The sequence below is a fragment of the Typopeltis vanoorti genome, chromosome 9 (assembly GCF_054136105.1).
Source record: "Typopeltis vanoorti isolate ZY-2024b chromosome 9, IOZ_Tvanoo_1.0, whole genome shotgun sequence".
Taxonomy (NCBI): domain Eukaryota; kingdom Metazoa; phylum Arthropoda; class Arachnida; order Uropygi; family Thelyphonidae; genus Typopeltis; species Typopeltis vanoorti.
This window is the reverse complement of record NC_143557.1, coordinates 83,288,838-83,315,929: the sequence shown is the minus strand read 5'-3', so window position 1 is coordinate 83,315,929 and position 27,092 is coordinate 83,288,838. Positions and strand designations below refer to the sequence as shown.

Below are 27,092 nucleotides of genomic sequence, written 5' to 3'. Positions count from 1 at the left end.
AAACATAGTGTTAGTAATGACTAGTCTTTGTCCTGAGCAGAAGTGCAGTAAATACTTACCATTATTATTAGCTTTGCCCTTTCCTCCAAATTTTCCCAAAATGTTCCTATATGCCTGGTGAAATTCGTTTCCTACTTACTCTGCTGTTCAGATCTCCAACATGGACAGCTTTTTCTGCTTTCTTTATATCGGCTGCCTGTGCTAATGACGCAAAAAATTTCTCCGATTCTTCCTTGGAAGAACCTTCTGTGGGACCATAGGCACAATTTCCTTTCCATTAATACTCCTTATATTGATGGTTCCTATCTTCATTTCTTCTGATGTTGGGTTTATTCTTCTTCTAAATTGAGTTGGAGCTTGATTCAATAGCTATCTTTTCACTTTTTGTCCTGGTTCCCTGACAAAAATAGTGTGGGGGGGGGGGGCATTGTTTAATGGGGCGATGCCTCAGCCAGCATAAAATATCATCATGTACCATTATATACATTTGTGGTTTAAGCCAATAGAGAGTACAAATTGGTCAGCTAAGTCCCAAATTGCCAGTCCATCCTTGTTCAGTACCCAGTAGATACCTATTAATAGGGTGCACCACATGAAGATGAGGATTGGACATTAGGTCAGAAGCCTCAGTCAGTTCTTTGCATTTCTGGATGGTAATGTGGAGGTCACCTCCCAGTTATTTGGCTTTGACCCTTAAGCAATCCCTGCAATATGCTTACACTTGGATAAAGGATGAAACCAAGAATATAACTTCTTGATATCTTTAATTTATAACATTAAGATTATGCAATATAGTTTAATGTTATAAATTAAAGATGCAAAGAAGTTATATTCTTGGTTTCATCCTTTATCCAAGTGTAAGCAGACAGTTTGCCCATGAAATCACTTCACATCAGTTGTCTTACTATAGTACTAAGGCAACTGATGTGAAGTCATTAGCCTCTATATACAAGTAGCCCAGTCATGAAGTGACTTCATTTGCAAACTTTGTTTGCTTACACTTGGATAAAGGATGAAACCAAGAATATAACTTTTTGACATCTTTAATTTATAGTATAACCAAGTGGAAAAACTTTCAAAAGTCTTAATGTTCTTGGATTCTAATCAAACCAGAGTGCCCGGTCTGTCCAAAATAGCAAAGATGATATGAGCAGGGTACTTGATAAACACCTGGTAAAGAGTGAAGTGGTAATGTATCCTTTGTAGATGATAAGAAAGAAGACAGTTTCTGGTTTGAAAGGAAGTGCATAAATTGAATTTGCAAAGAATCCATGCTATTTGTTCAGGGTAAAATTTCAGATGATTTGAGTAGAGCTCTCATAGTACCATTTATAAAATGGGAACTAAAATTAAATGCAAGAATTACAGAAGCATTACTTTAGTGTTCCAGGTAAGATTAATGCAGACATACTTGCAAAGAGGCTAAGAAAAACTGTGGAAGATAAACTTGGAGAACAACAAGTTGGGTTCAGGCCATATATAGGTTGTCAGGGTCAGATTTTCACTTTAAGACATATAGCTGAAAAATCATGAGAATATAATCTGTATTTGAGTTTTGTAGATCTGGAAATGGCATATGACAAAATACTAAGAGAAAACTATTCAAAATAAAATTATGTAGTTTAAATCAGTGGCGTCCAACTTTTTCATATTTGCCACTCTACTTTCTGTCATAATGTATTCACACATGCAATCAAATATGAAATTTCTATTTTTGAAAGAGGATGTAATTTTTATGAATGAATATCTAAGATAATCAATCACTGAATATTATATTAAATTAAACTGTATGCATAAATATAAAAATTATGTATGTTTTAATTCACAATATTTTACATTCTCCTTTTTTTTTAGCAAAGAAAATCATACATATATTTAACATAACACTTATTGTCATTAATGTGATAATTCGCGTTGTTTTGTTGAAATCAAAAGATTCTGAATATAATAGTTACTCTTAGCCATAATGCTTTACAGTGATAGAACAAGTGCAGTGAAAAAAACAGAGCATTAGTTAATTTGAATGAACATACAAAATAATACAGCCAACATGCAACCAGCGACAGTGGTAGGCCTATGTGTACAAGCCATCAAGGGGTATTATTTTTATTAAGAAATTTTAAATTTTCTACACAAAATTTTTATTTTTATATGTACTTACATATAATAGAACTTGAGAATTCAACACTACAGGACATAGGATACACTGGGACATAGGACTGACCACCTTATCCTATGAACGGTTTGAAGTCCAGTGATTAATAAACCCTCGACACCGAGGGAAAGGAAGATGAGATGTACTTATATTTGCGACACTAAAAGTATCGATCCACCACAAATCCTTGGCCTTTTCACCACATATGGCTAGTGGCAATGAATTTTGGACATTAAGGATGTAAATGATATATTATATCAAACAATACATACTCTGTATTTGAGTCATAAGTCAGCACTTAGAATGGAATACAAGATGATTTGTTAAATCTAGTGTGAGACAAGAGTACACAATATCTTTTCTGTTATCCATCATCTATATGGATCGCACGAAGGAAAGTGATATTAGGCCTGATATCAAAATGATTATTGTTATCAGACATCCATGGAGTCGGAATCAAAATTGCAGATTTTCAACTTAGCTGTTTACTTGATGCAGTTGATGTACTCATAAACAAATATAGTAGAAGTCTGCAAGATTCCCTGTCTAAATTGAATAAGCGCTGTAATAAATTCAGTATGAAAGAGAGACTATGAAAATATGCAGGAACACTGAAAACATTAACCACATCCTGAATGAAGAACCAATAGAACAAGTACTAAAGGGCTATCGATGTGCAATATATAGCCTTTCGCAGTCGAGTCATCCTGACCTTTCTGTGGTGTAGCCTGTTTTCACAAACAGGGCTCTGGCAAACTTGGCAAGCATTGCTGCTGCAAAAGTATAACTTACTTCCTAGATGGTAGGTGTCTTTCATTGCCCAGTGAAATACCACTACCTTGCCTGCTAGGGTTTGGTCATTATTTTCTTGTTTCTGCCCTCCCCATCCCTCTCTTTTCCCACATGCAGAGAATGATGCCTTCAGTGACATACCAACCACATTATTTGTAGCCCAGACCCTCCCTGCATTCGAGGGTACTTCATTAAAACTGTTCCGCTGCTGGTTGGTGCATGAGACCAAGCTAGTTAGTAATAAATGTGGAAGCTTCCCAATCAGCTAGCACCAAATACCGCAACCACATATCTTGCTAGTTGGTGACAGGAGGGAAACTAGAAGCATCGGCTGCTGGGGGCTATGTCAAGGCCACATATAGACAAGAGACAGAGTACCCCCTCTGTGTAGGCAGAATGTTTGCAAGTCTGTTATATCTCACTGCATGTTCCACTTCCTTTCAATCTCTTCTTCACCAAAGAAATGTGATTTTATTACAGATCACAAAAATTCTCCAAAAAAAATAGCTTAATAAAAATATTAAAAAAAGCCAACCAAAAAACTTCCCAAATAACCCACCAACATTAATTCTTACCAAAAAAAAAAAAAGTTTCCATATCTACTTCACCAACATCCATTGCCTAAACAGCAATATAAACAATGTGCACCACTACCTACAGTCTTCTAAACCAGAATTGCTATTCCTATTAGAACCCCACCTGGCAACCTCAATAACCAGTATCCACCTCAACTGCCCAAACCTACAATGGGTGATCAAATTATTAGCGCCACAGTGCGAAAAAGGTATTTTGTGAGTTTCGGATATAAATAAAACCACATTGTCAATATTTTTACATCAAATTGTTTTTATTAAAATTATCCTAATGATACATTTAAAAAAGTAAAGTATGCTTATATAATTTAAAAAAAAAGTATATAGAAATAATTATGAGATCAATATTTGATAACGCTGCCTTTTGCTGCAATTACTGCTTCGATTCTTTTGGACATACTTTCTATGCATTTGGCACAGTTTAATTTTATTGATTCATTCTTGTGCCCCACATATCAATCAAACACTCTTCCTGCTTTATCAGTTCCCAAAGGTTCTCGATGGGTTTGAGATCCGGTGAATTTCCAGGCCAGTCAAAAACATGGACTTTTTTGTCATTCAGGAATTTTGTTACTTTTTTTGCCTTATGGCAAGGAACAGAATCATGCATGAATGTGAAATCGTTATTTGGGAACCACTCCTGTACCTGGGATAGCATCTTGGTCTCCAGTACCTTGATGTATTGATCCTGCTTCGTTGTTCACACCCAAGTCCTTGATGCATCGACTAGCTGTCATGGAAGATATCTTAATGCCAGCATCCTGCATCATTTTTGTAAGAACCGTCCGAGGTGCCTTTCTGTTTCCCATGCAAATATCTATAATTTTTCTTTTGTCCTGTGGGGTGGTAATTTTTTTTTTGGCCACATTTCTTCAAACGCTTCAGTGCCAATTCAATATTTGCATCATTTTTTTTTTTTATTCAGCCCACTGATGCTCGTGAAAAATTAGCAATTGATGCTATCTTCCTTTGAGAATGTTCAGTATTCATAAAGAGCATTTTTATTTCTGAAATTTTCATTGGAGAAAGATCTTTGGTCTTGCCCATGGTAAAAATACACTGTCAAGAAAAGAATAAAAAAATATTAAAATAATATAACATAATACAACACTTATAAACCATATATAAATCTTTAAATAAACTACTTGCCATCAAAATATTATAAGAACACTCCAAAGAAATTAAAACGCTCGAATAACCTCAATAACTCATAAACAAATGCAACTGAACAAGATGGCTGAGAATCTAAACACAAAATGGCGTCCGTATGACAGATTATGAAACCAACAGTACAGTATTGTCAACTCTATATTTTAAATCAGTAAACATAATTATTTAATTAAAAAATATATAAAGAACTCCGTGTAACCAGGTTTTTGTTTATTATAACTGGTTGAAGTTTAAAATTGTTACTGTAATTTATGGAGGTGGCACTAATAATATGATCATCCACTGTACACATTACGGTTTTTTATGCTATAAGGGCAGCACTTGTGTATTCATCAGAACTGATATATACCATGCCAGAGATTGCAAAACCCGATCCCCGCTGTTTGATCTACTTTGGCTCAAAATTTCTCTATCAGATCAACCTGCCCATTACATATGCTCTTGCTCTCCAAACTCCATTAATCACTTTGACCCCCTTCAATTAATTTTTTTTCTTTCTTTCTCTCTCTTTCTCTAAAGCTAGACTTTCTACAGTTGAAATACCCCAATAGTAAGTTTATCCTTCTTGGGGGGCTTCAATGTCCACACCTCATATTGGGTTCCCTTCTCCAGTTTCACTGATCAAGCAGGCGAGGATACCAAGGTTTTTGCCATTAGCACTGAAATCTCCCTACCAGAATGCACAACCCCTTCCCCTTTCAATTTGCCAAATACACTTGACCTCTTCCTAACAAGCTCCCCTTCCAAGTATGCTGTGGATGTCAGTTCGCCCCTTGATCACAACCCCATACAAGTCTTTTGCCACAGAACAAACTTTACCCGTCCAGCTCACGGTCACATGTCCTTTGGCACTACAAGGGCACCAAATTGGATGGCCTCTGTGACTTCTATTTCTCCTTCCCATGGTCTGACTACTGATTCGGTTCTTCGGATCCACACGCCTACTCAGACTGAATAACAGAAATCATCCTCACAGGAATGAAGGCTTTCATCCCTTATTCCACTCCAAATTTTCAGCCACCATCCAAGCCTTGGTTCTCAAAAAAGTGTGCCAATGCAGTAAAAGAAAAAACCTCTGCATACCATGAATGGCTCAAGACCAAAACTCCAGCTGCTCACTCTGCCTACACTCGCTCACAGCAACAAATCCAAATCAGACTTTGAAAGGATCAAATGCTGCAAAATCACCTCCTACCCAAAATGGCAATCACTCCTTCTGGTCCCTTGCCAAGGCCATTTGGCACAACTTTTGCCCACCCAGGTTTCCATTACTTTCACATCCAGATTGTACTGCAGTTACATCATCCAAAGACAAGGCCAACTCTTATTGGCATCAGTCTTTTTTTTTTTTTCCATTTCCTGCATTGATGATCTTGGTAACATTCTCTCCACTCTACTAAGAATGGCCCTCTCCATGTCACCCATAGTCTTCTTCCCAAAAGAAATCTGAAGAATCCTTAATATCCTGAACACAAACAAGTTATCGTGCTGACAGCATCCCACGTATTTTGTGTAAAAAATTGTGCCTTAGAACTAACACCTATCCTATATCTCGTCTTTAATCTATCCTATTCAACAGGCATCTGCCCAGCAACATGGAAACATGCTCACATCCAGCTCATTCCAAAGAAAGGTAATCAAAGTCAACCAATGTACTACCATCCAATTGCTCTCACTTCTGTTCTCTCTAAAATGATGGAGAAGTTAATCAACAACCAACTCTTGAACCACCTAGAGACCTACCTGCTTATTAATCAGTGACCAGCAGTATGGATTCTACCACTTGTGATCTACAGCTGATCATCTTGCTTTCTCTACCCACCTCTGGACTTAAGCCATGGAAAAAATTTGGAGAAACTCATGTAATTGCCCTTGACATTTCAAAGGCATTTGATCGTGTTTGGCACAGGGACTACTTAGCAAACTGCCATCCACGCTCTGCAACTGGATCGCCAACTTTCTAACTAGTTGCTCACTTCGTGTCATGGTGGATGGTTCGTTTCCTCTCCTCAGATTTCCCAACCATAGTACCTCAGGGTTCCGTTAGTTCACTCACTCTTTTCCTCTTGTATATAAATTACCCGCTTCTAGTCCTATCCATAGCTTTGCTGATGACAGTACACTCCATTCCTCCTTTTCATTTGACAAGCTTTGTAGAGCTCAAGTATTAGAACCCTCAAGATCAACCACGACCAGAGGCCTGACCTCCAATCTCCTAGCTATATCCCAATGGAGCAAGGACTACCTTGTAGACCTCACTGCCACCAAAACCCAGTCCTATCTAATCTCTCACAAGAAAGAGCTCACATCCCTCCCTCTTAGCTTCAGTAATACTGAGATATCCAAACACAGATTTTCCTTCCTGGAATGACCTATGCCTCCAATCTTTCCTGGCACAAACACATTTCAATATAGCTTTGGCAGTTGCCATAAAACGTGGTGTTCTTTTTTGCACATGACACTACATCACACCTTCACAGATGCTAACTCTATACAAATCATAAATCTTCCCAACTGTGGAATATTGCTTCCATATTTGGTCGTGGTACACCAAAATCCTCTCTAAAATTGCTCAGTTCTATCCAGAAGAGAGCAATCCAGTGTTGTGTCCCTATTTATGATTATTAAACTTTCTTTTATTTAAGTGAATCTCTATTTTTATCTTTATTCAAAACTTAACTATGCACGAGATATTACAAAATTCAAATATTTAAGCCTTTTCTACCCTTAGTGTCCCTAATATTTATATTATACTGCGCCTTTCAGGACATTTAGTTCAAGATATATAATTCGAAAACAAGGAGCAAAATACAAAAATATGTCTGAGCATGAGACTATTAAGCAGTCGTGACCATCTGTCTCGTAACTTAACAAATTAATTTCCCGCGTGATTAGGTTCGTGCGTTTTTCAAGTGGTGCATTAGGCAGAAATTTCAGACAACTGTATTATTAATGAACAAAAGTTTATTTAAGATCTCAAGCATGGTACAATTCAATTTCTATTATATAAAACACAATTCAATACTAAGAATAAAATTACAAGTATTAGGGCAAAATCCTATATGGGAATTTGCGATCATGCCGTCATAACGGACTTTATACATATAAATATATACATATAATTCTGGAACAAATTAACACTTTACTTAACCTTATACTAGTCAGAATGCTCTATATTGCTATAATACCATGGACATTAATGTTTATATTCAGTTTACCTTATCCAACTTACAAAACAATATAGGTTAAACTATCCCTTCGCTATGCCCATACATACTTTTCACCTTTAAGACACTCTCATATGAAATGCCATGCGCTTACATAAATCTCTAACACATGAATGCTCATCAAATAATATAAACTAGTTTTCTCTTATTCTATTCTGATTTGTACTAAAGTCCTAGTATACCTTCGCCTGTCCAGCAATTAACAATAATGATTGCAAGTATATGCAATTTCAATTGATACAAGATTTTACAGTACCTTTCTAGGACGAACCCTGGGTTTCACGATCTATACCTTTCGTGCTTGAATAAAGGACATACACAGGATCTTCTATTCTATCACTATGGAACTAATCACGTAGGCACGGACTTCTGTATGGATTTTCTTTCCCTTGATACTAGTACTGAATGATGAGATCCATAGACAAATTCCTTCCTTCTTGTAACTATACGGCGTTCCTTGTCTCTTGCAATAGGAATACGGGATCAAATTCCCGCACACTTTGTTTCCTTATTGCGTCGGAGATGACTCCTGCGCCATCACTCAGGAAAACCTGTGTTACCTATACGAAAATTTTGTGAAGAAATTCTGAGAAAGCTGCATGGGGGGGATCCTAACCCTTTTATCTGCATGGCCCCTATCGGCACCTTCTTCAATTTCTTTTCTATCTTCCCCCCCTACTGGAGTCGATCTCACTCACCAATTAAAGTCGTGTTTTTCTGCCCAAAACATGCTACGGTTCCTTGCATGCTACAACGTCTCACTTCGGGAATTGGCCTTGAGCGATCGTCATTTGTTTTAAGCTAGCCTCTATACTAAATTAATCCCCTTTTTAGAATTTACTTGAATATTTTAATCTCCTTTTTTCAAGTGTTAAACTAGCCTCTCGCATACAAATTCTTATCTCTAATCTTTGTCTTAACTTTTTTTTTTTTATATCCTTTTTTTTTTTTTTTGTAATAAGATTCCCTCTTTAATTATTTAGCTAAACAAACAATTTCTGCTATATTTATTTTACTTGGATGCAAGCATATTTTCTGTCATTAAATATTTTGTATTAGTTACTTACATAGGATTTTATATTTTTTTTTTTCTTGTTACACCATGATAACTGAAATTATTACATTCTTGGTTATCAGGGTGTAACACCAGCTAATTAATTATCCCTCTCTCTCTCTCACAAATATTCAGTTTCTGCCTTGTACTTCTACACATACTTTCATGGGCAGTGCTCTGCTGAATTGGCCACTATTATTCCTTTACTTTCCTCCAAAATTATTAGAACAAGAGCTGCTAACCAACATCCTTTTACAGTCCATCTTGAAACTTGCCGAACCAACTTCACTGTCTCCTCTTTCATTTCATCACCTTGTGTTCTTTGGGACAGTCTCCCCCACTACCTTCTTCAGCTGTTCAAACAAAATGTGATCAGATTCGTCTTTCTTCTTTTCATCTTGCCCACACAAGCACTAATGTGTCTTGTGGCCTTTTGTGTGTCGGCAAGATATATATAAACATTTCAGCTATTTAGCACAATTTAGTGAAGAAGGCAAACTGAACATGGAAATAGACACTAGAATTAGAAACTGGTATGGTTGGAAGTCAACAAAATAAATTTATCTGGAATGAGAGAGAATTTAGTCAAAAAACTTCATAAACTGGGAACTACAGATATAAGAGTTTTGAGAAAAATTAGACAAAAATTAAACCGTTGCCATCTGTTGAGGATGTTAGGAGGAATCTTGACATTGTTAGTGTGAACAGCTAATCTAGGGTATGGTCTCTTCAACAGAATGGAAAGGAAAGGTTAGCAAAACAAGTCTAGTATTCCCTCCTAATATCCTCATTTTTAATATGGTTTCTGCACTGATGCCATCTGTTCATTCCTCTCATTTTTATTCTCATATCTGGTCTCCAGTCTTTGATTAAATGTTTGTTTCTAACCCACTCTCAGATCTATAAGTTAAAATTTGTTTGAACACACTTGTATACAGCTAGTTTAGTGTTTTGACTAATTTTCTCTTATTCCATATAAATTTATTCTGTTGATTTTCACGATACCAGTTGCTAATTATGTTTATTTCCATATTTAATATGCCACCTTCACTAAAAATTGTGCTCAAAATAGCTGAAACGTTTCACTTGTTCTATAAGTTTCCATTCAGGATGCAGTTCCTTTCAGTGTTCCTGCCTATTTTTCAGTCTGTCCCTTTTTATTGGTAATTTTTGTGCTAAATTTATTACAGCATTTATTCAGTTGAGTTTGAGAATCTGAAGAGCTGTACCGAATTCGTTTAAGAGTATAACATCATCTGAATGAAACAGTAAGCTGAGATTTAATATCAGGTTTGAAACCACTTCATAATATAATGCCAGTGGAGGTAATGTGAACCCTTCTCTCACACCTGATTTAACCTCATACCATCTTCCTATACCTCTTTCAATTCTAACTGCTGATTTTATTACTCAACAGAATATGTACTGCCCATGGTAATGTACATTTATACCATATAATTGTAGCATTTTAAATAGCTGTTCTTTTGTCACTTTGTTATATATCCTTCCCAGATCCACAAAACTCAAATACCAATCCTTGTTAAATTCCCATAATTTCTTACCTAATTGTCTTAAATTGAAAATCTAATCCTGACAACCCGTATATGGCCTAAATCCAGCTTGTTCAGCCAGGTTTCCCCTCTACAATGTTAGGTTCAACAATCGTGAAGAGTTTAAGAAACACTGCTATTAGAGTATTTGCATTTTTGTGCAAATCAAGAAATAGAAAAGATATGAAAAATTTCTTTATACTATAAAATTATCAATATATGATTACATCTTTAATGGCATCCATTGATAGCATCTTTGGTTTCAACTATCAGCCTGTGATGCTGTAATTTCTATCTTGATAATTACATATTTTGCTTTGAAAAAGTCACTATGTGATTAAGCATTGATCTGTAGTCTGTTAAAACCAAGCAATTTTCCTTTATATACAAATTTGAGTTTTTTTTTTATTTTGAATTTTTTGATAATGATAGGATTAAATCCTATCTCCTTTGTTTATGTCTGTCAGTACATATGCTCCATTCGGTTTATCTGTTATTTTTTACTTTGTTTCATAATTGATTATGAAAAACATGAAGATGGTATATGAGAACTGTACTATATCTTACCATAGTAAATTATAGAATTGCTTTTCTTTCTTTCATTGTTGCACACTGATAAGCATCCATTATGTAGAATTATGAAGACAAACTACTGTGTTAGAACACTTCCTGTACTGCAGTTATTCAATTTAGTTAGGGAATCATGATGAGTTGTGCTGGATTTATTTAAGAGTATAACATCATCTGATGTTTTGACCTTATATCATGATCATCATTAGGAATTGTGGTATACACACTGGGCATGAGATACATCATAGTATGTTACAGCATTACTGCTCTGTTGGTTTCATGACCTCTAATGGAGATGTAAAAAAAATTAAGTGGTCATTTGCTACCAGTTAGGGTTAATTCCATCCATCAGTGGATGGAAAGAGACTAAATTAGAAGGATTTAATTCTCTACAGTCCTGTTATTTTTAAATTTTGTTTGTCTGCAACCACTCGTTAACATATTGATCTATATTTCTGTTCTTCCTAATTTTTGTATTGGAGATTCCTGCAGTAATATTCCTAGAGGCTGTAGGTTGGAAGATGGCTTTCAAATTCTTGGAACTGTTAAGCCTTCATTCTTGTTGGAATTGGAATGATTAATTAGCATACCACAAGCTTCTTTGAATTTTCTTTCTTGCCATGTTTTGGTATAATGCAAGGACTGGATGTCTCTCCATTCAATTCTGTGGCATTTTTGAAGAGAACAATCAGAAAGACCTGATTTTCCATAATTATGGAATTTAATGTTTGTATTCGTCTTTTCTTATTAGAATTGTATGTCCCGTTTCTCCTGGGTGAGTAAAGGGAGGAAGGTCCTTAGAGGAGCTGGGTAAAATTTTTAATTTTGTGGGTGGTTATTTTTGCAGTATTCTATTTTCTTAGATATTCCCCTAATGTAAGAATGGTTATGGCCTTAATTGTTTTTCTGCATTCTTGTAAAGGATTCTGCTGATTGTTTGTTGTAGCCATTCTTTTTTGTTTTGCTTATTATTTGAAACTCATTTTTCAATGGCTAATTAGTTAAGATTCACTAGAATTGATTATTTAGAGTCGTGTTATTTTTAAGAAGAAAGAGAATGGGGGATGGAATTTCAGCCAGTTCTAGTTTTAAAAGGTATTGGCTTGATAATAATGGTGAAGCTCTTTAGCTGTCATCACCTAGGTTCTTTTCTCAGTTGGACATCTGGAACTGCCATGTGGGTTTTGAGAACTGTTTGATGCCTTGAGTCAAAAATTGTTAGCGACTTGAAGTTCTCATTTACTTTGATATTTGGTTGTGAACTGTTTAACATAGAGTCATCATCATCATCATCATCAAATTCCTGCCATGTACCCTCAAGGGGTGTACAGGATATGACAGTACTACATGAAAAAATTACATCATTACTAACTTCCTATCTACAATTTTCCTCCAAATCAGTCTGTTACTTGTCAAGACTCCAACATTATCAGATCTTATATTTCTATCGTCTAAGGCACTTTGTACCGTATCAATCCACCTATATCTTGGTCTTCCTCTGGGTCGTTTTCCTGCCAACCTGGCAGAGAACACTTGTTTTGCTAATCTTTCCTCTCCCATTCTATTTAAGTGACCATACCATCTGAGATTAGCTCTGCTAACGCATTCCTGGATGCTGACAATGTCAAGTTCTTTCCTAATATCCTCATTTTTAATATGATATTGCCATTGATGCCATCTGTTCACGCCTCTAATCTTTCTCAGGACTCTCATATCTGCGGTCTCTAGTCTTTGGTCAAGTGTTTTACTTCTGACCCAGCTCTCAGATCCATAAGTTAAAATTGGTTTGAACACAGTCTTGTATACAGCTAATTTAGTGTTCCGACTAATTTCTTTCTTATTCCATATGAATTTATTCAATTGACTTCCCACGATACCAGCTTTGCTGATTCTGTTGTCTATTTCTATATTTAGTTTACCATCTTCAGTAAAAATTGTGCCTAAGTAGCTGAAATGTTTTACTTGTTCCACAGGTTTTCCATTCACAACACAGTTGACATTTTCAATGATTCTGCCTATTTTCATTGTCTTTGTCTTTTTATTGCTGACCTTCATACCATATCTATTACAACAGCTATTCAATTTAGTCAGAGAATCTTGCAGACTTGTAGCGGATTTATTTAGAAGTATAACATCATCTGCATAAAGCAAAGAGCTGACATTAACATCTCCAATTTTGATATCAGGTTTAATACCACATTCCTTCATAATGTGATCCATATAGATAATGAATAACAGAGGGGATAACGTACATCCTTGTCTCACACCAGATTTAACATTAAACCATCTTCCTGTACTTCCTTCAATTCTAACTGCAGACTCACAACTCAAATAAAGACTAAGTATTGCTTGATATAATGCCCCATTGACACCATATAACTGCAGCGTATTGAATAGCTTCTCTCTTGGCACCTTGTCATATGCCTTTTCCAAATCGACAAAACTTAAATACAGATCTTTGTTATATTCCCATGCTTTCTCGACTATTTGTCGTAAAGTGAAGATCTGATCCTGACAGCCTCTATTTGGCCTGAATCCAGCTTGTTCTTCACCAAGCTTTTCTTCCACAATTCTTCTCAACCGTTTCTCAAGTATACTTGCATAGATCTTGCCAGGAACACTCAGTAGGGAAATACCTCTGTAATTCTCACATTCAGTTTTATTTCCCTTTTTATATATGGGTACTATGAGAGCTCTACTCCAATCATCGGGAATTCGTCCCTCTGTCCAGGCTTTCTGAACTATGCAGTGCAGCCACTGTAAGACTCTTATACCACCATACTTCAGCATTTCTGGTCGAATATCATCTACTCCTGCTGCCTTTCCACATTTCAAGCCTTTGATGGCTTTTTCTACTTCAAGTATGGATATGTATTCCTGACTGCATGCCTGGTCAGTGTTTTTTATCACTGTGCTGTCATCACTGCTTGTTTCATTTAGCAGTTTTTCAAAGTAATTACCCCATACTTCAAGGATATCTTTTTCTCCTGTTTTCATTTCACCTTTATCATCTCTAATTCCTTTTACAGCACTCTTTCCTCCATTCCTAAGCTTCTTCAACAACCTCCAGAATATTTTGCCACCTTCTTGATATTTATTTTCTATATTCTTGCCAAAGTCCTCCCATGACTTTTGTTTAGCTAGTTTTACACACTGTTTAGCTTTCTTACATTTGTCTCTGTATTCTGTAAGAGTAAAAGCTGACTTATTTGCCAGGAACTTTTGATATGCTTTCTTCTTTTCCTTCACTGCCTCTTTAACTTCCTGTGTCCACCAGGGAGTTCTGATTTTTTTATCTTTGCACACAACCTCACCACATGCCTCTCTGGCAGAATCATTCAATGTTTCCTTTAGAGTTTGCCACTGAATCTCCGAGGTTTGATTCCTGTTCTCAAACTCTTTCATTTTCTTTTCAATAATATTTCTGTATTTTAGTCTACAGTTTACATCTGAGAGCTGCTCAACTTTTATTCGCTTTAAAACTTTCTTACATGTTATTCTTTTCAATATGAAACTCAATTTTATCCTGCTCAAGACTAAATAGTGATCACTTCCAATTTCAAATCCTCTGTACACTCTGGTGTCCTGCACCAGGGAGAAAACATCACTATCAACAATAACATAGTCAATGAGACTTTTCTTATTCCTAGCCTCTTCTCTCCATGTGAATTTGTGCACATTTTTATGTTGGAACATGGTGTTAGTAATAACCAGTCCATGTCCTGAGCAGAAATCCAACAGATATTTGCCATTATTATTAGCTTTGCTCTTTTCTCCAAATTTTCCCAAAATATTTTTGTATGTCTCACAATCATTTCCTATTCTACTATTTAGATCCCCAACAAGGACCAACTTTTCCTTTTTCATTCAGTTGCTTTTTCTAAAGCCTCAAAAAATTCCTCCACTTCTACCTTAGTAGAACCTTCTGTGGGACCATAGGCACAAATAAGTCTCATTGTCCAGTTCCCCATTCTCATATTTGCCCACATTACTCTACTTGAGACTGACTGCCATTCAAGAAGATTAGCCTCGTATTTTGTGTTGAATACTATGGCTACTCCTTCTTTTCCTTGATTGTTATTGCCTGAATATAACATTTTGTATTTATTGCTCAGAAAGATCTCACCAGTTTTGGTCTTTTTTGTTTCAGTCACCCCTATTATGTCGATCTGGTACTTATCTAATTCCTCAGCTAGCTCCATTTCTTTGCCATTCAGGCTTCTTACGTTGATAGTACCGATCTTTAACTCTGGTGATGTTGAGTTGGGGTTTGTTTTCAGATTTGTTCCAGTAGCTGACTTTTTGCTGTTCGCCCTGGTTCCCTGGCGAAAACAACGGGGGCCTTGTTTAACCGGGCGACGCCCCAGCCGGCATGAAATTTTGTCATGTTGTACCATCATTTTTTATTTTGGTTTAACCAATAAGAATACAATTTGGTCGGCTAAATCCCAAATTGCCAGCCCATCCTCGTTCGTTCAGTATCAAAGTAGATACCCAACAGGGTGCACCACGAGAAGGTGAGGATTGGACATTAGGTCAGAAGCCCTGTTCGGTTCTCCGCATTCCTTTAAAGGCTATGTGGAGGTCTCCTCTCAGTTATACAGCTTTGACCCTTAAGCACCCCTAACATAGAGTCATATTATTTAAATAGATTGATTACTGTCATTAGCTTAGAGCCTCCATTGTGATTGTCAGACCTTTTTTTAGTAATCTTTTGTTATAAACTGACCCATTAAAGATCAGGAATTAAAGTTGGATGCCTGGTTAGAGATTTCAAGGATTGAATCTAGGCAATTCATTTTCTGGAGACCTTGATGCTATGATTTTTGTTGAAGTTAACATGTTAATTTGGGGTTGTTAGATTTCCTAAATTTGCATTTGTGCCATGTAAAATCCTGTTTAATTTTGCAGAAAGTTTACAGTTCATGATTAGAAATGCCTGGTTTATCATATTTATTAAAATATAAATATGGAATTGTGCTATTTTTTCCTTGGGTATCACATTGATATTGCACACCTGTAATTCATCTAAGGTAAGTTACAGTGCACTTGATTTGGCACCTCTGGTATCCCCCCCCCCCTGCCTCCCTCCCTCCCTCTCTCTCTCACACACACACACACACAAAGTAGGCTAGGAAATTAAAGGAATCCTAGAGGAGGAAGAGCAGAATAAATTTTTAATTTGAAGGCTGCGAAGTATTTTTTTATTTTGGGGTGATTTTTACTATAATATCAAAAAATTATTTTCTGATTATTTAATTTATTTTAGTGTTTATCTTAGCTTTTTTAAACAGTGCTGATGAATCAGTTTGTGTTGAGTTGTGGGAATCTGTTGACCTCATATGTAGATTTTTGGTAGGGAAGATGTGTGATAAGTGTATCAAGAATTCTGGTTTTTGCTTTTGTTGGTAAATTGTACATGCTTATATTCTTTGTGAAGAAAGTTGTGGAAAGTGTTCAGGATTTGGTGTCCATGGAATCAAATGAAGAATATATCAAAGCTAAACTTTGGCTTTTAAAGTGGTATGATTCGTGTGTAGAGGCGTAAGTGCTGTAAGGACATCATGTTGGAGGCTTAATGGAATGTATACTGCACTCAGAAAGGATTAATATAGGTTTAATACTTCCTATATTTCGTCCTGGTCACTAGGACATTTTCGGGATTACAAAAACAACTAATGTAACATGAACACAAATATCATACAATACTAAGCCCAACCATGTGGGTGACACTAAAGTCCTATCTAGGTGGAGCGCCCTCTAAGGGCAGTTGTAGGTGGCCTGGAATGTAAGGTGGGACCTCTGGTGATGAGTATTTCCCAAATCTTCGGAATGACCGTGTCTTGCTGTGGTGGAACATGGTGGTTTTCTTCCAAGAGACTCTGTGGGTGGTGTCCAAGACACGGTCAGCCAAGCCTGACTGACCATAGTTGTGTATACAGATGTAAGACTTGTGTTCCTCCAAGCAGATGGATGCTGATCTGCCTGTCTGTCCAAAGTACGCCAGCTTACAGGAACAGGGTACTTTGTACACTACAGGCAGAGAGAGAGGAGGGAGCTGATCTTTAGTAGAATGGATAAGGGTAGCAAGTTTGCAGTGGGGCTTATATGCTGTGTGTAGGTTGTACTTTTTTAGAATCTTGGCTATTTTTTGGATGTGCCACGGATGTGGGGTATGGTGATGGCATTTTTAAACTCTTGTTGACAAGAAGGATGGGGAATGGGGGAGGAACTGATTATTTTTTTGATACTGTGTTCACTGTAGCCATTGGAGAGGAAAGTGCTGTGTATGTGGTTAAGCTCAGTAGTGAGGGCAGTTCCACTGGAACAAAGATTGTGGGCTCTCTTGGTAAGAGTTTTAATAATGCCATATTGTTGAGAGGGGCGGTGGTGGGAGAGTTTGTGAATGTATCTTCCTGTGTGTATGTGTGGGTGGGTTTTCTGTATACAGTGAAGGCAAGTGTACCATTAGGCAGGCGTGTAACTAAGGTGTCTAGGAAAGGTAAACAATTGTTCTTTTCCTTTTCCATAGTAAACTGGATTCTTGGATGTAGGCTGTTGAGATGACTGAGGAAGGAGTCTAACGTGTCTGGGCCATGTGGCCTAATAGAGAACACATCATCTACATATCTTAGCCAGATAGAAGGTTTGAGTGGGGATGAGTCTATGGCTCATTTTTCGAAATCTTCCATTTAAAAATTGGCAAGAGGGGGGGGGGGGGGAAACCTATGGCAGTTCCCTCAATCTGCTTGTAGATTCTGTTCTTCCAAGAAAAATACCCAGAGTTAATGGCAAAAGAAAAAGAGATCTAAGATGTCAGATGGAAAAACATTTTCTAAGAGAGAGAGAGATAAGGCGTCAGTTAAGGGAATATTGGTAAACAAAGAGGAGATTTCAAAGCTTACTAATATGTCTGCATTGTTCAAGGTTAAATTTTCTATGAGGGCTTTAAAGTGGGTAGAGTTTTTTATATAGGATGTGGACCTTCCAGTGAGGAGGTGGGGGGGGGGGGGGGGGGTCAGAGAGTTGGCCAGCTGTTTAGACAGTCTGTAGCAAGGTGCGTTGGTGGCATCTACTATAGGTCTAAGTGGGAAATTGGGTTTGTGGATTTTTGGTAAACCGTATATTCAGGGTGTGTGTGTGGGGGGGGGGACGTAGGATGTTGGCTACGTCAAGTCTGATATTGTCGGTGCTTGATGTAATGTTTAACATCGAACGTGGGATTGGTCATTTACCGTCGGAGATAGCCAACAACATCAGACCAACATCCTTGCTCATTCTTCGCCTCCAAAAAGTAATTTACCGTATGCCCAACGCACGGCTCTCCTGAAATTACACAAAGAAAAAAGTACCGTCATCACCAGAGTGGATAAGGGTAATGCCACGGTCATTCTTAATACCAGTGAATACAATCATAAAATGAATATTATCCTCCTAGTTCGCGCTACCTACATCCCGCTAGAACACGACCCCCACAAAAACACAAGTTAAGAAATTAAAAAATCTTACTTAAAAAAGTATCTTCCTGGCCCCCTGATATTATGAAAAAACTTAAACCTTTCCATTCCCCCCTTCCCCCAAATATATGGTTTACCAAAAATCCACAAACCCAATTCCCCACTTAGACCTATAGTAGATGCCACCAACGCACCTTACTAGGCTGTCTAAACAGCTGGCCAACTCTCTGACCCCCCCCCCCCTCACTGGAAGGTCCACATCCTATATAAAAAACTCTACCCACTCTAAAGCCCTCATAGAAAATTTAACCTTGAGCAATGCAGACATATTGGTAAGCTTTGATATCTCCTCTTTGTTTACCAATATTCCCTTAACTGACACCTTATCTCTCTTAGAAAACGTTTTTCCGTCTGACATCTTAGATCTCTTTTTCCTTTGCCATTAACTCTGGGTATTTTTCTTGGAAGAACAAAATCTACAAGCAGATTGAGGGAACCACCATGGGTTTCCTCCTCTTGCCAATTTTTATATGGAAGATTTCGAAAAACGAGCCATAGACTCATCCCCACTCAAACCTTCTATCTGGCTAAGATATGTAGATAGTGTGTTCTCTATTTGGCCTCATGGCCCAGACACGTTAGACTCCTTCCTCGGTCATCTCAACAGCTTACATCCAAGAATCCAGTTTACTATGGAAAAGGAAAAGAACAATTGTTTACCTTTCCTAGACACCTTAGTTACACGCCTGCCTAATGGTACACTTGCCTTCACTGTATACAGAAAACCCACACACACACACAGGAAGATACATTCACAAACTCTCCCACCACCACCCCTCTCAACAATATGGCATTATTAAAACTCTTACCAAGAGAGCCCACAATCTTTGTTCCAGTGGAACTGCCCTCACTACTGAGCTTAACCACATACACAGCACTTTCTTCTTCTTCCCCATCCTTCTCATCAACAAGAGTTTAAAAATGCCATCACTATACCCTACATCCATGGCACATCCGAAAAAATAGCCAATATTCTAAAAAAGTACAACCTACACACAGCATATAAGCCCCACTGCAAACTTGCTACCCTTATCCGTTCTACTAAAGATCAGCTCCCTCCTCTCTCTCTGCCTGGAGTGTACAAAGTACCCTGTTCCTGTAAGCTGGCGTACTTTGGACAGACAGGCAGATCAGCATCCATCTGCCTGGAGGAACACGTCTTACATCTGTAAACACAACTATGGTTAGTCAGGCTTGGCTGACCATGTCTTGGAAGAAAACCACCATGCTCCAACACAGCAAATTCAAAAAAGAGAGACTATTCTTAGAAGCAGCAGCTCTCAGAAGTCAACCAAATCTTAATAAATACGATTGCATTAAGCTTCCAGAGATTTGGGAAACACTCTTCACCAGAGGTCCCACCTTACATTCCAGGCCACCTACAACCGCCCTTAGAGGGCACTTTACCTAGATAGGACTTTAGTGTCACCCACGTGGTTGGGCTTAGTATTGTATGATATTTGTGTTCATGTCACATTAGTTGTTTTTGTAATCCCCGAAGATGGCCTAGTGACTAGGACAAAATATAGGAAGTATTAAACCTATGTTAATCCTTTCTGAGTGCTGTATACATTCCATTAAGCCTCCGACATAAAGTGGTATGATCTAGAGAACATTACTCAGAAGCTTCCAATAGATTCACAGAAAATCTACCAGTACTTAAAGGTTAAAACTAATTAACTGGGAGGAGACCTCTGCATACCCTATAAGGAATGCAGGAACCCAATGTCCAGTCTTTACCTTCTCTACACCCCATTATTAAGTATCCATCTGCATATTGATCAAATGAAAATGAGCTGGTAATTTTAGCAAACTAAATTGTATTCTCAAATTGGCTTAAATAACATGATCATAATGTTATGCTGTGTGTGGGGGGGATGAGTCACCTGTTTAAGTGATGCCCGACTGTTTTCTTTGGGAAGCCCTAGCAAACAAGGAAAAGTTATTACTTGAATAATCTGAAATAGTGGAATTGAAAACAGACACCAGTCAGGAGCATTGTGGGAAAGGAAGAGAAGTTAAGCAGTAGGATTACAGAAATACATATTGCATAGATTAGTGTTATAGAGACAAAGAAGAATAGGCAATAGTTTAAAAAAAAAAAAAAAAAAAAAAAAATGCAGGTTATTTTTGAAGACGTGTGCAGGAAGTGAATCCCAGATGAATAAAAATACTTCTGGAAAAAAAATGGAGAAAAATTCCAATGCTACTAATAATGGTGTTAAATACCTGCTGGATTTCTGTTCAGGACATGGATTAATCATTACAGATACCATATTCCAACATAAAAATGTGCATAAATTCACATACAGCGAATGGAAAAATTAAATACAGCTAATTTTCTTTTTACACAATTTCGAAATACCACTGTTTAGAAAACTAAAGCAGTTCTAATTTTACATGGTATATTTTGATTTAACATGGTTCAAATGGCACTTATTTTTAAACTGCCTGTTAAAAAGGGTATTTTCCTAGAATGGTAGTACATATGTACTTAAACTCGAATTCTGAGGGAACCCCCCTTGATGTTTTAAATATCAGGGGTTACTCTACGCTACAGAATGTAGACAATTGTGGCGACAAAAAAAAAAAAAAAAAATCAGTTTTTGTAATTACGATTCCCTTAAGTTAAGCAGGCAGATGGTCCATTGGTTCCTGGAAGCAGAATGGTACCATGATGATTCCTCGAAGTCCAGTTGGTCCATTACGGAAGGCCCGCCTATATAAAGCTGCTTGAAAGGAGTTAAGCTGTTTGCTAAACAATCATTTCTTGTTTACAATTCAGAACGTTTACACATCTTATGTTTTGTTCATGCAGTAGACTTATACAGGTATATATTAAATGTTGAAGTTTTGTATGCATAATATCAAATTATTAAAATTAATTATTAATTAATTTTGGATATTTTCATAACATTACTCTATTAATCACGATGTCAGATAATTCAGTTAGACAGAAGAAGAAAAGAAAGGCTATTTCTTTAGAAAGATCCAAATTGTAGATCATTTAGCAGCTGGAGAAGGTTCAACATCCTTAGGGAAATATTTTGGACTGAACAAAGCTACCGTGATTAAGAAAAATGAAGAGACTATTAGAAAATCTGTTCTTTATGGAACAAAATTAGGTGGCAAGTCTTCATCATATATGGGAGGCATTATAAAAGTGAAGATGGGAAACGCCCCTAGTGATGTGGATAGAAGATTGCTCGCAAAAAGGAATAGCTTTAAATGGAAATGTCATCAAACAGAAAGCATTATGGTTGTACAGATTCAGGAAAAGGAGCCAGCCAGCAACATCAAACAGCAATTGATTTTTCTGCACACAGAGGTTGGCTTACAAAATTTCTCAAAAGATATGCGCTTCATAATGTAAAAATAAAAGGAGAAGCTGCATCTGCAGATAGATGCTGGCAGCTAGGGAATTTCTTTCAAAACTGTCTAAAATTATTGAAAATGGTGGCTACACTCCTGATCAAGTTTGGAATGCAGATGACCAGCCTTTTTTTGAAAAAAAAAAATGCCAAGTAAAACTTATATAGCAAAATCACAAAAAAGTGTTGGTGACTTTTAAAGTAGCTAAGGATCATGTGACTCTATTATTTTGCAGCAATGCTTCAAGAGATTGTATATTAAAACCATTACTCATTAATCGATCCCTAAGACTATGGGCAATGAAAAGTGTGAGATTTTAACACGTTACCATGCACTGGAGGGCAGACAAAAAAGGTTGGGTTACAAAAGAAATTTTTAATGAATGGTTCCATCAATGTTTTGTTCCAGATGTTAAATGCCATTTGATGGAAAAAAATCTGGACTTTAAAGTTTTATTGATTATAGACAATGTGCCTGGCCATCCTGTTTTAGAACACCTGAATGTGGAATTTTGTTTTTTGCTACCTAAAACAACATCCTTAATACAACCACTAGACCAGGGTGTGATCGCTACCTTCAAAACTTACTACATAAGAAGAAAATTCCAATACATTTTGGATAAATTAGATAAGGATAATTTACTGATAGTTATTGATGTGTGGAAGAAATTTTCTATTTTGGATTGCATCAAACTTGCTAAGTTGGTGTTATCAGAATTGAAACCATTAACTTTAAATGCATGCTGGAAAGCTACTTGGCCAGAATGCGTGAAAAAGAAAAATCCATCAAATCCTTCTTCGCCAACTGTATATCCCAATATTATCAGATTAGCACATGCAGTTGGCGAAGAAGGATTTGATGGTTTTTCGTCTGCAGATATTGAAGTTTCATTTTCAATATTTCTGTTTCATTACTGATGATTGGCAATGAAAAGATTCCACTCACTGCAGGATTAATTAAAGAAGGGTTTCAAATGGCTAGTAAATTGCAAAGTCATTTTCATGATCCAAATACTGAACAGTAAACGCGAACTGAAGTCATGTACGGTGCGATATGAAGAATATTTGAAATTAATTATACAACAATTAATTTCAAAAATTAATTAGAGTTCGTAGTAAAAAAAAACAACTTCAGAATTATTGGAAATTAGTGCTAATTTAGTTCCTTTTACTGAAGAAAACGTTTCAGCATTGCAGTATGAACAGGACGACCAAAGTGTTTCAAGTGATGGAAGTGATTTAATTCCAGTCTCACACAAAAGAATGCAGAATGAGGAGTCAGAAAGTTGACGTTGAATAAAATTTAAGTAATAACCATATGTGCAGGTGTATTTGGACCTTTTCAAATTTCTCTTTCATTACTGATGAAAGCAGTGGAGAACCTATATTTCATTTTGTTATGCCATTGTTTTGTTTTTAGTTTAGCCAATATAGAATACAATTTGATCATTCAGTATTCAGGTGACCAAATCAGAAGCGTTGGTTGGTTCTCTGCATTCCTTAAAGACTACATAGAGATCTCTTCCCAGTGATGTAGTTTTGGCAACAAGTTACTTGTTGAAACATGATGTTATTAATGATAAGTTTATGTCAAGAAGTACAGCCAGTGATTCACCATTATTATTATTACCTTTTCTTCCCCTCCCCCTCTATAAAAAAAAAAAAAAATTCAAAATGTTTGTTTTTACTCTTTTGTTTAGTTCTTACAAGAATCAGCTTTTCCTTTATATCAGGTGTGCTCATTAACCACCCATGACATGTATACATGTCAAAGTTATCATGGATATGAAGTGCTTATTCAAATTGTAATACCATTGATATTACAGAAATATATGATGAATATGAAGTGTATAGCATAAAGAATTTGATGTATTTTACCCATATTGACATTGAGGTGGTTAATTCCTCTCCCTCTACCATAATGGAACCTTCTTTGTAACCATGGGCACAAATAATGCTCGTTATTCATTTTTACATTTTGAAATTTTCCCACATTTCTGATTTCAAATTGCTTACCATTCGAGAAGTTTTTCTTATTTAGAGACTTCAACTATTTTTATCTTTGTCATCGCAGTGGCACCAATTATTCATGATATTTCTGTAGTTCCTCTGCTGTCCATTTCTAAAAGAGATTCTCATCCTCAGCAGCTGTATTTATTTATTTTTTATTTAATCCATATTAATTTTTTATACCTGTGTAAATACTGTTAGTTTGATTTCATTTATAGGATGTCATGCTTTATAATTCATAATGCTTGCCTCAAGCAGTTAACTGATATGAATTGATTTATCTTACACTGAAGATACTGTTATTTTCTTTCAGAAATATTTAATTTCAATAAATAAATTAATAATACCACAGACACTTTATGTCTGTGGTATTATTAATTTATTTATTATTTTTCTGATTTTTGTACAAAAATTATGCAAATGAATAATAAAAAAATATCAAGTAACTTCTTATTTGACTAAAAAAAAATATAAATAAATTGATGGAAATTGGAATAATTACATAAATTTTAAAATATAAGGGATGCTTCTGGGAATGCTGCAAATGGCTATTCCCTTTGATATAGGGGGGGGGGGGGGGCACCATTGAAGACCAAGTGGATTTTTAAATTAAATACACAGAAAATATAAAAATGTTATATAGTAGAAATTCAAAATAAATTTATGATTCTTTTCTCTTCTAGACAAAATCTGTATTTACCATTGGCTTCTTTACAAACAAGATGTTCCTTCTAGCAGTTACAGGTTCTGTAATTGGACAGTTACTTGTTATTTACTTCCCTCCTTTGCAAAGTATATTTCAGACTGAAGCTTTGCCAGTGTCTGGTACATATATTTTTTATATTATTCATGTATTTTGATAGTATTTACAAAAATAAATAATAATTAAAAAGAATAATAGTGAAGAAATTAATTTAAAGAAGTATAAAAAAAAGTAACTTTCCTTTGTAAGAATTATCATACAGAAGCAAAAAGACCATTCCCATTGGTGCTGTGGGCCAAGTCTCAGAAGGCTGCAGGGAATATTTTCTAAACCATTGAAGGACATATGCAATTGATAAACATAGCACATGAATGCCTTTTGTATATTCAGTGGAACAAACTCTGTGTATGTGTGCTGTTTCTGTTTAAGTAAACAGAACATTTCAATCCACAGTCCTAGATAATAGACTAGCTGAACACTGCAAAAATGAAAGTCATGATGATAAACAAGTTGAAGTTAAGGACAGCTAACAATATGATTTAAAAAGAAAAAAAAAAAAAAACTATAGTCAGCTAAAAATTAAGCATGCGTTAATTATTAAGGTCTCCTCACCCCAAGTACATCATTTAATAAATGAGCTCAGTACTAATTACAGGTGTAGGTCAGTCTTAATCTGAGTAAACTATTACATTTCTGTGGAAAGTTTCCAATATTGAGACCACATGTTTTTAGACAAATAACAAGTTTAATAAAATAAACAAATATAACCCTACAAGTTTCATAAGTCATCAGACCTACATTGTCAGGGATACTACCAAAAGTTATGTACAAAAAAAAGACTGCAAACAATTAATTACACATAGTAGGTGTTATCAGAACTTCACAATTGATATATACAAACAAGTAACCAGAATCTCACGGATCTCCTCATGTCTGAGGACTCGTGACCTTCCTGATGATGCTTCGCCATTTCTTTCTCTAAGTCCAGTGATTCTTGATATTTGGTCATTCCACCTGTATGGTGGTTTTTCCTCTTTTTCTTTTCCCACATGGTTTATCCTGGATGATTATTTTTTTTCAGACAGTTGCCTTCCTTTCTACATATGTGTCTAAAATATTGCAGTATTCTCTTGTCAGTTATGTTTATCAGTCTTGTGTGGATATTCAGTTCTTCTAGGATACTTTTATTTGTTCGTTTTTCTGTCCAAGACACTCTTAACAATCTTCTCCAGCGAGAGCTTAAATGCCTCAATTCTTTTTCTTCTGTCATTGTCCAACATTCAGAAGCATAGAGAAAGATCGAATAAACTAAGGGTTTCTACAAGCTTAATTTTGGTCTTTTTGGAGATGTGCCTGTCTTAACTGATCTTAGTTAAATCAGTCATCGCTTTCTTAGCTAGTGCTGTTCTTCTTCTTATCTCTTTTTTACATCCATCTTTTTTGTTATTATCATTCCAAGGTAATTGAAATTGTCGACAATTTCAATTCCTTATACATTTATCTCTTCTGCATTGTTTAAAACCATTATTTTGGTTTTGTCTTGATTTAGGATGGATTTTAATTCCTGTTCATTTGTTGCTGTTATCACTATGTCATCTGCATATTGTAGGTTAGTGATTGTTCGGCCACCTAATTTAATGCCTCCATTCCACTTTTCTAGAGATCTTTTCATTATAGTTTCGCTGTAAAGGGTGAATAGTAATGGTGAGAGTATGCATCCTTGTCTTGAACCTTTTTCAAATTGGAATGCAGGGGGACACTGAGTTTTCACTTCTTACTGTTGCTTGATTTTGTTGATATAAGTTCTTTATGAGGGTTACTAGATGGTTTGGTATTCCTGATTCTTGCATGATGTCCCATAAAAATATCCCATCTCATACAGTCAAAGGCTTTGAAGTAATCTATAAAGCATAGATAAGGGCTTAAGTTGAATTCCCTTTTTTGATTATTTGTATGATGTTAGATATATGATCTATAGTTCCTCGACCATTTCTGAATCCTGCATGTTCTTCTGAGATCTAATGATCTATAAATTTGTAATCTTTCCTTGATAATATAAAATCTTGCTGGTATGTGAGATAAGGACAATGGTGCAGTAGTTTTCGCATTTGTTGTGATTGCCTTTCTTGTATATGGGAATGATGGTAGAACTAGTCCAGTCATTTGGCCATCTTTCAGATTTTGTTGCATAAATCATGTATCCAGTTGACTGCATTCTCTCCAAGGTTTTTCAACCTGTATTGAATCAGGACCTGGGGCTTTGTTATTCCTTTATTTTTTGATTGCTTGTTCTACTTCACTTCTGAGAATCTCCAGTTCCATTTCCATGTTTTCCATAGCTCCTTCGTCCTCTAGTTGAATAGCTGAGTCCTTGTAAAGC

At 36.2% G+C, this 27,092-nt stretch overlaps 1 protein-coding gene across 3 annotated transcripts in view; it reads left to right on the top strand.

The window, feature by feature from the left end:
* SPoCk (secretory pathway calcium atpase) overlaps positions 1–27,092 on the top strand; it is a 518,064-nt gene that overhangs the window by 477,187 nt on the left and 13,785 nt on the right. For all 3 annotated transcript variants that reach the window (XM_090398525.1, XM_090398527.1, XM_090398526.1), the window contains exon 23: positions 24,693–24,834. In XM_090398525.1, coding sequence (XP_090254651.1) covers positions 24,693–24,834 — 142 coding nt within the window. The remainder of the gene's footprint in view (positions 1–24,692; positions 24,835–27,092) is intronic.